The sequence below is a fragment of the Cotesia typhae genome, unplaced genomic scaffold (genome assembly GCF_013202065.1).
Source record: "Cotesia typhae breed Kobodo isofemale line unplaced genomic scaffold, CoteBio_Ctyphae scaffold_121, whole genome shotgun sequence".
NCBI classification, from domain to species: domain Eukaryota; kingdom Metazoa; phylum Arthropoda; class Insecta; order Hymenoptera; family Braconidae; genus Cotesia; species Cotesia typhae.
The window spans coordinates 2,187,094-2,203,326 of NW_027423773.1; the positions used below are offsets into that span (position 1 = coordinate 2,187,094).

The window sequence follows — 16,233 nt, forward strand, 5'->3', positions numbered from 1 at the left end:
CAGCTAATGATTTTCCCTATTAAAATACGTGAAAAGAAAAATTCTACAAATTAGTATAAAATTTTTCCAATCACATAAAAGCATGAAACTTTTAGTATTCACAACTTTTTTAACACCATCGACCGCATATCTATCTTCATCAATCAAAAAAATCATCAGTTAAAAAAAAAAAACCACATTTGAAGAAATTTTTTTTTGAGATTTCTCAAAATCTACCCGTCCGAATCGGTCTAAATTGTATTCAAAATAAAAGTTTGGTCAAGCCCTTTCAAATAGTGCTAACCGCGATAAGATCGTTAAAATCGTTTGAAAGTTATCGGAGACTTACATACTTACACATAGTGACACCCTCGCGAGAGTAGTCAGGGAAGCTTCCTAGGACTTTAAAACGTCGGGATCTGATCAAAACTCGATTTTTGCAAAGCGGGGTAAAACCAATAACTTCCGGATTTTTGAAAATCTTCAATTTTTTTAGCGGGAAGTTATTTTTTCAAAATTTATTAATGAACATAATTTAATCTTTTCTATAAAAATTTATTTATTAATAAATTTTGGCTCTGAAGCTGATATTCCCTGAGGGCTATAAATACATTCAATCGAATGAGAAACATATAGGTTGATTATAATTGGAAAATAATGACATGTTATTATAACAAGAAAACAGTAATATGTGTTTGCAGTAATGTTAACAGTAATTTTGACATTAAGTTACTTTAAATGTTTGTTTAAAAATATTTATTATTATTATTATTTTAATATTCATTTATTCAATTTCAATTTATTTTTTATTTAGATTTTAAATTAACTGAGAAAGCAATTTGAATAACGTCTTAGCTCGTTTTAAAAATTTTAAACAATAAAAATAGCGTCTTTTTTTTATCAAGTTCATACTCGGAAAAAAAAAAGTAATATTTGAAATTTTTTATTCAATGAACCTGTGAAAAATATTACAAACGATATCATACACTTCAGAGAAAACTGAGATTTTATTATAACTTTTTCTTTATGAAGAATGATATTGTTTCAATAAAAAAAAAAAAAATTTAAAGGTATTGCAATATTCAAAAACTGTTGAATTTACTTTGTTTGGTTTTCCGTAGACACTATGAAGCAAAATGATATTCATTAAAAATAGATTGAAATATAAATTTTTATCCTCAATCAGTAACTTTTTACTGTAACGAGCATATCAGCTTATCAATAAAAAAAACAATAAAAACCATAAATTGAATTCTCGATTCCAGAGCTTTCGTAGTACGAGAAAGCGCAAGATAGGTCAAAACCATTAGAAGAAGTAATGACTTTATAAAATAGCCGCGAATATATTCATGTATTCTGATTTATTCATAAGTAAAGTGACAAATATAGATATCAAATTATGTTATTAGGTTAGAGAAGAGGCAAGTAGATTAAGCAAGATTCCATTTTTTTCTTTCAATAATTATGGAAATTTTTACCTCTATCTACTGCCATCGATTGAAACTAATTTTCTGTCTTTTTCTAATTACTTAATGAGCTTAGTGGATTAAGTACGAAAAACGGGTGAATCTAAATTCATAACTTAATTTTTAAAATTGCAGAATTGTTACATTTGAGAAATCATTTTTAATAACAGCTACTAAAATATGGAACTAGTTATCATTAGAGACATTTAACGAGTTCCAAAATTTTATAATCTTTTTTTTTTTTTGAGAAAGATTAGTTATTATTAAGAGTCAATATTGTAGAATCTTTGGTCAAAAGTTTTCTTTTATCATATACCGAAGTTCTGCCAAAGAAAAAAAAATAAAAAAATTGTTTTCAAAAGATATGCAAATTCAAAATTTCTCAATTTTTCCAGTTTTTTAATTTTGTTTTTGTTATTTCTCAAACGCTATTATAGATACAGGAATGTCCTTTTGTTTGTTTAAAAGAAGACACTTGAAGCTATTGAAAAAAAAAATATTTTGGAAAAAAATTTTGAAAAATGCCAAATTTGTCAAATTTTGAATTTTTCAAAATCGTGAAAAATGATGTTCGAAGTTAAAATTTTGGCTCAATTTTTTTTTGTTCAATATCTTGTACTGATCTTGAAAGATCCTGAAATTTTAAAAAGGGTGGTTTTTTTTTTTTTTTAATATAAATTTTCAAATTTCCAAAAAAAAATTTTTTTTTGATTTCTGCAACTTTTAATTAAGATAAAGTTATACAGATACAAAGTGAAACCTTGAAAAGGCACAAATTTTTTCTTTATTGTTTTTGATTTCCAAAAATGAAATTTCGAGATGCCAACACTATTTTAAAAATCTATAAAGATATCATATTATAACTATGACATTTTGCAAGATATCCAATTGTGTGTACATATAAGTAAGTAATCCATAACTTCTAAAAAACTTGACCGATTTACATGAATCGTGTGGCAATCGAAATCTTATTGGCCATCGAAACTGACCCACATTTAATATCAATCGTTTGAGTAGGTTCTAACTTTATCAAGAAAAGGAAAAAAAGGTATTTTATTGGGTATATTCAGTTTTATTCGAGTGGATCAGAAACTGCTTGATTGATTAACTCCTGAACCTAAGCTACTGAACTCTAGAGTTTAGTAACCTCTCCGACTCGGTCAACTTTTTTGAAATTCATCCTAGCAAAGATTTTACGGAAATAAAAAATTTTATCAGATTTCTTGAATAACGTAAAAAAAAATCTCTCGTTAAACTAGAAGATGCTGTCCGTACAATGACTCATGGTCGACAAAAAATATCAAAAATTAACAAAATTTTATTATTTAAAAAAAAGTATAATCCAGATTATAATGAGTATAATCCAGATTATAATGAGTATAATCCAGATAACAATGAGTATAATCCAGATATCACCCAGTATAATCTGAATTATATCAGCTACTATCTGAAAATTTTTTTTTTCACCATAGATATCACTGAGTATAATCTGGGATGATATCCAGTGTCATTTTGTTCTTTCCGTGTAGTTGTGTTACTTAAAAATTATTAATAATTGGCAGAACCAAAAATTTTTTAAATTATAAAATTTATAATTAAAATTAATTTTTGAAAAAATGATAATTGCTACCAACTAAAAATTTTTTTTTTATAACACATCTATAAAATTTTCATTATTGAGCGTTTTATTCGTCTATAGTGCTTTGTAAAAAGCCTCTCATTCAATATTTGCAAAAAAAATCCGTGCAAATAAAGCATTTCCCCCGGCGACATTCCTCGAAACAAAAAAAATATAAAAACAACCGACAGATTACAGTTTTTCTCGAGTAACATTAGTAACAAATCGTTAAAACTTTTCCATCGATTTAAAATTTTGTCAAAGAAATCACAGCACGTAAGTGCAATACAAAATGAAAAATGAAGGTGTTACTAAATAGAACTGTGTACCGAAACTGAGTTAGAATGGTTAGACGATAGTAAACGAGTTAAGAAAAATAGTACACGAGGGTAGAGATCGGTAATGGACGCACACGATGGGCGCGCAGCAACTGTTGCGTTGGTGGATGCGCGTTTGACGTATAAACGTGGGTGAGGGAACTCGAGAATCTCTCGAGAAACGTCAGCGAGGGTGTAGGGTGTTAAAGGGTGTACGGGGGATGTGGCTTAAACAGAAACGACCGAACATGCACCTTTTAGTATTTCTCGAACGGTGTTACCGCACAGATATCTCTGCTTTTTTATCCGCTGATAAACATCTGTCTCAACCCTCTTTTTTTAATTTTTTTAACGTTTCCATTTTATAGACAATTATTTTTATTTTATCAAATAATACATTTTGATACTTTTTATCGTAACAAGTGCCGATAAATTTATTGTTTGATATATTGTTGAATAAGTGCTTTTAATGTGATAATTTTTTTATTGAAAATAAATTTTTTATTTTTTATAAAATGGTGGAGTTATAAAAATACACAAAAATAAATTATTATGAATTAAGAGAAAAATTCTTGAATCAAGAAAATAATTTTTTTCAATCAAAAAAAATTCTTAAATCACGTTAAATTTATTTTACCCAAAAAAATATAATTTTTTTTATTGAAAATAAATTTTTAATAAAGTTGTGAAGTTATAAAAATACACAAAAAAAAAAAAAATTATTCTGAATTAAGAAAAAAATTCTTTAATCAATTTAAATTTATTTTAACAAAAAAAAATTCTAAGAATTTTTAAGAATTTTTCTACTTAAATAAAAAAAAATTAAATAATTAATAAATTTAAAAATAATTTCTTTTTCTGTTTAGTAATTTTTTCTTCACATTTTTTTATAAATGCAACTAGACGGCGTTGTTTTGAGTCACGTGAAACAATTTAATTTCAAATTCGAATTATTACGGTTGAACTATTGGACTCGAACAATCTGTTACTCAATCCTTTTTTATTAAAACTTTTTCTCTATATTTGTATCATTGTTCATATATATATATATATATATATATATATATATATATATATATATATATATATATATATATATATATAGATTAATTTATCTTTTATTTGTATAACCTTTTTAGTACAAAACTTTTTACAGATAAATTTAAAACTATTATAACGTTCGAAATGTTTGTTTTACACGCGTATGTAATACGCCGGATCTTTTTTTCATACTAAATTAAACTATGTAATGTTTCTGTAAAACTTTTTTCTCGAATATTTCACAGATTATTTTATTTTAGTTTAGATAAGATTAAATAGTTTTTTTTTATCGCGTTTAATTGAAAATATCTCGGTAATTTTTCAAAGACAATGCAAGCAATTGTAGTTTCCGGAAAAATTATATAAATGAGATCTATATAAATTTTATATGAGGCTATGATTAAAGAAACGTCATACTTAAGATGATTTATTATAAAAATGTTCAGAACAACATACTTATATTTATATAGAGCAGGGCGGCGCAAGGAGATTATTTTTTTTTTATTCTCTGCTGAGAGAAATAATTAATTTGATTAAAAAAAAAATTATTTTAAAAAACTTAAGTGATTTGATTTAATTCTAATTGGTTCAAAAATTTTTCAAATAGTTTACTTCAAATTTTTTTTAATGACATTGGAAAATGTTCGATTATTTTTCTTACAATTACCGAGTTAAAAATGAAGAGACCTGAAAATATTAAAGTGAAAACATTTTTACGGACAAATATTTATCTAAAATTTCATATCAAATCGTTTACTTTTGAATATTTTTGATTTTTATAATATTTACAGTTTTTTAGAAATTTGATTTAAATTTTGCTCACTCGAAAAAATTTTAAATTCCTTATTTTGAAATTAAAAAAAATTTTGACAGTCTCTACAAATTAAAATTTCCAAAAATTATCAAATTTTTACTCTAAAAAATTTACAAGAAAAAATTTAATCTCTAAAAAAAATTTTCATTAATTTAAAAAAAATTCCAAGAGTTTAAATACTAAGAATTTTTATCAAAATTTCAAAATTTATAGAAAATTTTTGGGTAATTATTTACAAGTAGGGTCCCTCCTGTTTTTGGCCATTATGTGAAAAATTAAAGATTTTTAATTTTTTTTTTAAATATTGTGAAAGATAATTTTTTTGCCTTCAAAAATTGGAACAAATTTTGGCTCTCATGTTTTTGAATAAAATTTTTATTTTATCTTTTTTTGATGTATTTGATATATTTTTTTTTTTGAAAAGTACTTAAAAAAAATGAATTTTACAATTTTCTAAAAAATTTATAAATTAAAAAAAAATTGTAATTTTCAATTTTTTTTTTTTAATTTTCATTTTTTTGTGTATTTTTGAAAAAAAAAAAATATGTAAAAATTTTCAAAAAAAAATTTCATTCCAAAAAATGAAAATTGAAATTGTTGACCCCACTTGTAAATAATTACCAAATTTTGTTCACTCAAAAAAATTTAAAATTCCTTACTTTGAAATTTAAAATAATTTTAACAGTCTCTATAAATTAAAATATCGGCTTAGAATTTCCAAGAATGATCAAGTTTTTACTCTAAAAAATTTACAACAAAAAAAAAAATTAAAAATTCCCAAAAATTTAAATATTAAAAATTAAAAAATTTATAAAAAACTTTCACCGAAAAAAAAATTAAATTTTTTACAAACTAAAAATTTTTAAGCGACCCTTAAAAAATTTTAAATCTTGTTAATTTTGAAAAAATCAAAATTTATAATTGACTAAAAAAACATTTTTATCAAAAATTCTAAATCAACAAATTTTTTTGCGGCCCTCTAATATCCGAATATGTAACGCCGGTAAAAGGGAATAGAACAATATATTTTCCGAGGTTGAACGCGCATTGAATCAAAATCAAATTACGCTTTCCTGTTGCATTTAACTATCGCACTTTGTAGTAGGTATCAATCACCACCGAGTCATCCACCAGTATATGCCTATAACCTTTCAATCAAAAAACAATTGGATGAAGGTGATACGAGAAATTGTTACAATTGAGTGAATGCAAATATGCGTGATAACACCTAAAAAAAAAAAAAAAAAAAGTAAATAAATAAAATATCATAGACATAACAATGAAATAAAAAGACAATATTTAAAATCTAAAAAATGTAAACTAGAACAATACAAGTTAAAAGTGTAAATTTAATATCCACAATGCAGTTAATGACATTAAACTCGCTATTGATGTTCGATCTTGTATTTCTATTCTTTCTATTTCTTGTGGGTGTATCATGCTTAGTTTACTACTTACCTGGAAGCCGGGGCTCAATGTCCATTTCTCACGAGATTATCAATGCGAGAGTACCCCCGCGTGATGATGAACCTCTCGATGATGTATAAGGTGTGTATTCATTATTTTTATTCTCTATTCATCCAACTCTCATTATTATGAATACAACTCGTATTTATATTGTTCAGTTCGTCAATTGTACTATATATACACCTTAAAAATTTTTTGGTTATTTAAATTATTCATCTAGTTCATTAAAATTTTATTAAAATAATTCTATTCAAAGTTTTTTAGTAGATTTAATAGAATTTAACGAACACCACTGTGACGATCGAAAAAAAGAGGTGATTTTCGGGAATTTTTTTGACAAGGAAAATAGAGGAATTTAGAGACCGGATTTTTTTTATTTTATTAAGGGTACATTGAAGATTATTACCCTAAATTTTTAATAAAAATTATTCAATTATTACAAAGTTATTATCAATCAGAAAAAAAGTTTAAAAGATTAAAAAAAAATTATTTTAAATTACTGAGTAAATTGTGACAGATTGGTAACATGGAAGGCACTCCCTGTAATTATTAAACAATAATTTTCAGTTTATTTATAAAATACGGAGATACAAATTCACAGTTTATGTTTACCGACCATTCACTGTTGATTGTTTGTATTTAATTATTTGGGTAATTGTTTCATAGTTATTTGTTTTCAATAACTCGAAAATAATTAGTCGCTATTAATATAGTTTACAGTCGATTAATTTTTAATAATAATTTATTTTTGACTTGTTTAAAATTAATTTTGGTTTGTAATTATTTACTTAAATAATAGCGATATTGTTGAAAGTTATTTTTCATTAGAATGAATATTTAATTTAATTTAGAAAAAAATACAAATCAGAAAAAATTATAATTCATAAATTTTCATTTTTGTTTGAAAAATATTAATATAAAAATTTATTTCTTAAATAAAATAAGCAACAAAATTATACTGGATTATTTTAGGCATACATTATTAAATATAAATTTTATTTATTAGTATTCAATTGATAAAGTTTCGAACGAAGAAAAATACTGAGTACACGGACAAAACAAGACAACACTGGATATCATCCCAGATTATACTCAGTGATATCTGTTGTGAAAAAAAATTTCAGATAGTATGGCTAAAAAATCCAGATTATAATACGTGACATCTGGATTATACTTATTGTAATCCAGATTATACTGTGTATAATCCAGATTATACTGTGTATAATCCAGATTATACTCATTGTAATCCAGATTATACTGAGTATAATCCCAGATTATATTGAATATAATCCCAGATTATACTGAGTATAATCCCAGATTATTTTTTTTTAAGTCAAGATAACCTTCAAGTTTCTTTAAAATAATTCTTACAAAGATAATTTAATATAATTTGGAATCTCCAAGGATTTTATAGAAAATTTCTGAATCTATATTTTTTTCCGGCGTATTCACATCTTGAAGATAAAAAAATAACTCGTTCTTCGGTATTTCCACTTGTAAACTTCTCAATATCAAGAATGCTCTCATATCATATTGTTAAAAGACAACTCATAACATTAAATGATGACGGGTGACGTCTTGCAATATACAATAACGATTTCATACTTGAATAAATCAGATAAATTTAATTAAAAAAAAGAAATACTATACAAAGGATTGTTCACTAAAACAACAGCTATTGTGAAGAAAAAGTAATCGATGACAGTAGATTGTTTTCGTTTAGGATACTTTAAAAGCACTCGTTACGCTCAATTTTCAAGGGGAAGCGGCATTTCTCACTTTAAATTACTAACCAGTCAAGACTTATTCCAAGGTAGTTAATCTTCTTCCAATAATTTATTCCCAACATTTTAAAATGAAAATAACTTTATTGGTTACAATTCGTGTACTTGCTTTTAATAAAGATTAAAAAATGAAAGATTTTCCGTAGCAAAGTATACGGATGAGATTAAATAAAATTCATAATTTAATCTTTGGATAGTATACACAAGTATTTGTAAATACATCAATACTGTATTAATATATTTTTATAAATAGAATAAAAAAAGTAAACTACTCAGCGGAAATTTTTCCTTCTTGACAGACTCAACTCAGTAGCGTTGAAAAGAAAATTTTTATCCCGTTGAAAGTCTATTCAGTCGGATAAGAAATTGAAGATAAGTAATAGGAGAAAATCAAGCGGAAGTTTTCTGGTACAATGTCGTCTTTGACATTGATGTTTATCACTTGGGCCATGCAAAGCTTCTGAGCTATTGGGATAACTCTACGCTACATTTGTACAATACGCTATTCTATATGTACGTAGATAACCACAGGAATTATTGCCAAGTCCAATCTGCCAGATTACATACATAATAGAGTAACCACATTCCAACTCTAACGCAATATTGATTTGATAAAAATTTATACATGAACGTAATTGATTTTATTACCAATAAAATACACTAATTTCATTTAAAATAAAAATTTTATGTGAAAATATTTAAAAAAATTATAATTATTGGAAATTTTTTTTATTAGATGTTAAAGTTAGAAATTTTATAATAATTGCATTAATATAAATTACGAATTTTATGAATTTATAAAACATTCTCATGAGAAAAAAACTAATTTATATATATGTTAAAAAGTGATGAATAGACATCCGAATTAAATATGAGTACGCATGAGTGAAATAAGACAAAAATGAGGTACATAATTTTTATTTCTTTTCTAAATCGTAATTTTTCCCTTTTATAATCTCTTTTGACAATTTAAAGAGCTTTAAAATTTTTTTATCATGCTTAGTTTAAATATAAAACATCTCGCAGAGCGGTGGGTAAAAATGCTCTACATTCAGCTAATTTATAAAATAATATAAAATGGGTATCAAATATTCAAGAGAAAAATTTTCTCAATAATTTGAATTAAGAAAAAATTACTTCGACCAAGAATAGAATTTCAACAAAAATTTTTACTTCGACCAACATAACTTCGGTCTTCTTTCAGGCACCCAAAAATTTTTTTGAGCCAAGAATTTTGTTCTTCAGATAAGAATGTTTTTAGTCAAGAAAACCGAAAAAAGTGTTTTTTTTTTTTTTGGAATTACTAAAAAATTCTCAGTTTGATCAATTTGAACTCAAAGATTTCTTAGAAGGCATAAAAAACAGCGTTGAATGCTACCAACTGTGTGAAAATCATTCATTCAAAAGTTATTGAGGTTTAAAAATAAAAAAAATAATGTTTTATTAAACTCCTATCAGAATTTTGAGCTCGAAGAGTTTAAAAACGTAATAAGTGCAATTTTAAGCGCTTAAATATAAAATTAGCGGGAAGTTTCAAGTTTCCTCATTTTTATTATCATTTTCATATCAAAAATATTAACGACATTTATAATCAAATTTTTTTTATCACAACGCCCTAAATTTGATTACTGACAATAATTAGCCAACTAAAAAATATTTGACTGATATTTTTACAAACTTCCATAGCTTAGCCCATAAATTAAAACCTAAAAATTCCGCAAAGAGACATAACTGATCAATAGACCTCAGATCAATATTCCCCTAGCTATTTTAAAGTGATAACCAAACTCAGATAAATCTCCGTAGCTTTTCGATCTGAAACTGCTTTACCCAGTATAAAACGTAAACGTCAATAGAGTGGAAATATGAATCCAGAAAGTCGAGAATTGGACAGTCAATTTGGTTGATGGCATTTTGTTAAGTTGATTAAGCTCGAGAGGAAGTGATTGCTATGCCGCTAAATGTCAAACGTCCTATTGGACTCGATCAACACTAGTAATAGTGTAGTACTCGTCACTTAGCAAATACCTCTACTCTCAACTACTAGTCCCATGCTATATCATTATTATTATTATTATCATCATCATGATTCTTACTACCACTACTACCACTTCTAATACTGTTAACTATTACACATGCAGAAGAGTATTCTCATCTTGGTTCTCAACTATTCGGTGCATCGAGTATCAATCAGTCGAGTAAAGTACCAATTCAGTTTCAACGGAAAGTGACTTATCCCACAGATTTAAATTTTAAACTTTAATCTGCACTCGATAAGTAACTTTAAGTTCCTGAATTATGAATAGATTTTACGAGAGAGTTTTTTTGTTTTTTTTTTTTATTATTATTTTTTTTACCCAACGACGGAAAATGGTAATTAAAAAATTTTACACGTCGATTCATTAATTAATTTCACGGATTACCAACGGCAATCGTTTATTATTCATCAATGTACTATCGTTTGTTATTTTAATTAAAGTTGCGCTGAGTGACAGAATAAATATTAGTTTAACGTCGTTTTTAAATATTAAATCTTGTTTAAGTGTTTAATTACTAGTTTAATTAATATCGTTCATAAAACTCAATCAAGCTCCGCGGATTTATTTAATTGAAAATATTTTTACTAAGAATTTATTAAATTAAAAAAAAAAAAAAAATAATTTTTTTTTTTTTTTTTTTAAATTAATAGCATTGTGATTTTTTTTTATTACAGAATGTCAGTAGATTCAGGAAGTACCGCACTTCCAGTTTTAGCAGGAGATATTCTAGCACTCAGGGGAACAGGATTGGCTGCTGCCGAGACATGGGCTCTTCTTTGCCAAGCTGCCCAGGCCCTCCAAGACCTATTTCTCTCCAGTGAGTATATTTAAGGAGTTAAAAAAAATTTTTTTTTTTTTTTTCAGTCTTCCCAATATTCGTCAAAATTCTTTATCTTAATTTAAAATAATTTGAAGAATTTAATAATTGATGATTTTTACTTATTTAATAAAATAAAGTAATAAAATGACTTTGGTATTTATTACTTGCCGGATTAAATAAACAGATTTGGCAACAGCGGGTTTGATTATTACCCATTAGAGAGACGTGGATGAGTGTGTGAGTTAAATATTTCTCTCTCTCTGTAACTATATTTCTATCCTCTTCTTTTTTCTCAGCTTTTTGACGCGACGTTGCCAAATCTTTATTCGAATAAATAACTGACGATAAACGAGTCAAAAACATAAAATTAAACTTTAAATATTTCAAAAATTATATCGGTAATGTATTATTATTAAATTTTTTTTATATTTTACAATAATCCAAGTTTCTTGTGTATAGTTTTTTATTCGTTAAAGTTGGGAGGTTAATATTGAAAAAAATAATTAAAGTCTCGACTAAAGTTTGTCCGCCATAAGAGCCCGTGTATAATGAGATAAAAAATGTGATTTTTGAAATTTAATATCTAAGTAACTAAACGGTGAATCTTTTTTAAATTTTAGGATTAGATAAATGACGTATTTATTAATCCATATTCTTAATTACAAAGCTCAAAGTTGGAAATTATTTTTCACATTAAATTCTCTCGAACCTCCTTAACTTCGCCAGTTATTTTTATTTATTTTTTTTCCCTCTTCTCATTAGTGATACCCTTCTTCTTATCATTATAAGCTGTGGTCACTAATTCGAACAATTTTTTCTCACTCGTCAGAGCAATTTAAGAGAATCACTCATTAATTTTAAGAGGACTTGTAACAAAGACTCATGATTAATGATTAATAGCTAAATATGTTGAGGAAAATAATATAAAATGCATAGAATTTTTTTATATATTTTCCCCGCTTTCATTTTTTAAGTATTTATTGATGCATTTATAACTAAGGGATGAAATTTTTTCTATCAATAATCATAACTTTGAATAATAATTTATGAAATTGAATTTTCATAAAAAAAAAAACAGAAGAAGAATTGTACAGCTTATATGACAGAAATATATACAATATAAAAATATGAACAAATATGAATAATTTACATATATAACATTTTTTTTGTTGGGAAGAAAAAAAAAATGAATTTTAAGAAAATCCATGCAAAGTAGTCAAAGTTTGGAAACTTCCTGAAAATTTGTAAATTCTATCTACGTGGCCTAATAATTAATAAAAAAAAAAAAAAACTGAAAAACAGTAGGTTTCAAGAAATAGTATATTCTTGAAAATTACACGCTTCTATTGAGATATTCAGTTCGAATTATATCAAGAAATCAATTATAATGGAAATGAAACTCGAGAATATAAAGAAGAAATCTTTGTTTAATAATTTTACGAATTCAACTAACAATTTTACTATATTTTTAATCAAAGTAACTTTTATTTCGCACAAAAAATTTTTTTGTAACTTTGAATCAGTATTTCACCGTTTTTTTTTTTTTACTAAATATAATTTTTACTTAAAATAAAAAATGTAGAAAATTTTAGAAACTAAGAAATATTTTAAGGCAAGAAATTCTCGAGTCAAGATAATAATTTACATTGTTTAATAATATTTCTCTTTAATCAAGTAATTATTTATTTATTGATTTTTTTCCCCATTATTTTATGCTGATAATCATAAACTTAATCGTATTTCGATATCTAGATGTTTTATAAATTTTTTAATTGAAATTTTTGAAAAATACCTTTAATAAAATATGCTTTGCTTATTTTTATTTATATTTTAACGTTACTGAAATTTTCTTTCCGTATTAACTTTTTTTATTTTCAGTAAACAATTTTTAATTCAAATTTTTTTAATTGATTATAATCAAACTCGCTTACGGACATGTATGTCGACCCGCTAAATCCGAATTTGAAGTCAGTTTGGTCCGGTCACCCTCCAGTTTTGAGTAAAATGCAAAAAACCTCAAAAAAAAGTCCAAAAATTGAAAAAAACTGCAGGTGGGTCCGATCCAAAGTACAGACAACTTTTTTTTTGTGTGCCGGTGATTATTTGGCTTATTGGTTTTAAAATTATTCAAAGAATGAAAACGAATGTTAACGATTGAAAATTAGCCCAGTTTATTATGTTATTAAAAATTTCTACATCTCTAATTATTAGTTAAGCATCTAAATATATCACTATGCCGTTCTAGTGATAATTAAATTCATATATTTAATTATCACTTGAAATTTAATAAAGTTAAATTTACTAATCTATTTTTATCGAGTTATAATAGACACTAACGAAACCGATGAGTAATTTATGCCATTAGGTCATTACCTATCGTAATGAAATTCCCCAATAAATTTCAATCATTCTGGATTAATAGCTACAATGATTGATAGCTCATTAGTTATTAAAGTGATACTAGTTAATTGCGAATTAATTCTTGAAATTCTTTATATTAATATTTATGAGACATGCCAATGCAAATTCAAGACTTTTAGAATTATGATTTTAGTCTTCAATTTAATTATCTGCATTTTATTTATTTATTTTTTTTTTTGATCTTAGGTTTCATTTTTTATGAAAACTTTGATTGACAACAAGTCAATGTTTTAGGGAAGATTTACGTTAGGAGAAATTGATCTCCTTGTTAAATTAAGATCGAAGAAACTGAGATGAATTTAGTTTACGGTAATGGTTAATAAATAATAGTTTAAAAAAACTAAAAAACACGCTTTTTATAGAAAACCGAACTAAAAAAATAGAAAATAAGTTTTAATAAATTTAAATTAAGAATAGTATTAAAAATTTCAATAAATGTAATTAATAATAGTGTAAATTAAAAAAAAATGTATTTTATTTAAAAAAAAGCGTGGGGTGCATGGGTCAATAGATATAAATATTCTATCGACAGATATGAGTAGAGTGATTATCATTTTTAGAATATCTTAAAAAGCACCCCACGCTTTTTTTAAAATAAAATACATTTTTTTTTATTTACACCATTATTAATTACATTTATTGAATTTTTAACACTATTCTTAATTTAAATTTATTAAAACTTATTTTCTATTTTTTAGTTCGGTTTTTTATAAAAGTGTGTTTTTTAATTTTTTAAACTATTATTTATTTTCTACTTTTAGTTTGGTTTATTTATAATAGCTTGTTTTTTTAAATTTTAAACTATTATTTGGCAACTAACTTACCAGCATGCACTTTGTTAATATTAGATAAATCGTCTAAAAATAATGGTTGGAAAATTAAAATTTCTGTCTTATTGACTATAGATAAAAATTATATAAATTAACAAAAATCTTATTTTGCAAATTGAAAAATGGAATAATTTTATCAAATTAGTGTATTGTCATCGGTCCTCGGTAAATCTACAAAGTTTGAACGAAATCTGGCAGTTTAAAGTGCGTCAAAATCGCGCCCAAGGAAGTCGGTTACAAACATACAAACATACAAGTGAAGCTAATAAAAAGCGTGTAAAAAAAACTATTATTAGGTAAATTTCTTTAGAAATCTAAATTAAATGCCATAAACTTCAATAATAATTACACAATGAATGTAATTTAATTAGATTGCAGATAAAAATACTTGACCACACTTTACAAAAAAAAAGGAACTATCTTAAGTAATTTTTGATTATTTTAAAAGTTATTTATAACATAAATTGAAATTAATATTATTTTACACTCAATTCACTTTCAACTCGATTGAATTAAATTGCTGGGTAACCTTTTATAATATTCAGTAAATTTCTCCATGGTACAACTTATTTTAATAACGCAAAAAAACAAAAACTTATGAATATTAAAATTTGTCTATTTTTAAACACTATTTAAAAGTATCGGTAGAATTTCAATATTTCAGTAAAACTTTTGCTAAAAATAGAGAAAAGTTTATTTGGAATCATAAATAGCCGCTGGAAGGAAATCTCCACCGGAGATGAAGCAGAGAAATAAAATAACTAGACCGGGAGTGAGAAAAGGTGGTAATTCCGACATATGAAGTTTGCTCAGTGCCTCCGGGACACATATAATACAACACAATGCTATACGGTACGATAGCTCCAATTTGATACCACTGGGCAAAGCAGAGGCATTACTTTTTAGTCCTTACATTGTTTGCTGTGTGTTATAAGTTTTATCTAACTCAGGGATTGCATGCTAATCATCTACTCGGTTTTCGGTCTCATTTTCTTTTTCAATTTCTTCTATGCTTTTGTATAGAAGAAAATAACATTCCTTTCAAATATTATAGAGACAGAAAAGATTTATTCATTTATTTCGTTCTTCCTTTCGGCACCCGAAAATTTTCTTGAGCCAAAAATTCAAGAAGTTTTTTTTTCTGTATAAAAATTTGACCACCTATAACTCGAGATTAATTCTTTTTATATCTTTAAAAATATCTATAATTAAGAAATTACACTGTATCTCGTCACCTAATGATCTTTTTAAAAATATAAGCTCATTTCGTTATTATACTCATCGAGACCTTTCATTTGAGTACCCACATGAATTTTTCATATGTTTTATATATTTCACAAATATCAGATATATCATATATATATATATATATATATATATATATATATATATATATATATATATAAAATATATGAAAAATGCATTTGAGTACTCAAATGAAAGGTCTCCATTAACGTAACATCAGGATGAGCTTATATCTTTAAAAATGTCAATAATTAAGAAATGCCGTTGTATTTTGTCTCCTGGTGATATTTTTAACGATATAAGCTCATCCTGATGTTACTCTTATTGAGACCTTTCATTTGAATACCCACATGGTTTTTTTATATATGTTATATATTTCACAAAGATCAGAT

The 16,233-nt window shown here is 25.3% G+C and overlaps 1 protein-coding gene across 3 annotated transcripts in view; it reads left to right on the forward strand.

Moving 5' to 3' along the window:
- Positions 1 to 16,233, forward strand: part of LOC141533917 (uncharacterized) — a 46,107-nt gene that overhangs the window by 15,478 nt on the left and 14,396 nt on the right. For all 3 annotated transcript variants that reach the window (XM_074253016.1, XM_074253015.1, XM_074253018.1), the window contains one exon: positions 11,200 to 11,342. In XM_074253016.1, coding sequence (XP_074109117.1) covers positions 11,201 to 11,342 — 142 coding nt within the window. In that variant the 5' untranslated portion in view covers position 11,200. The remainder of the gene's footprint in view (positions 1 to 11,199; positions 11,343 to 16,233) is intronic.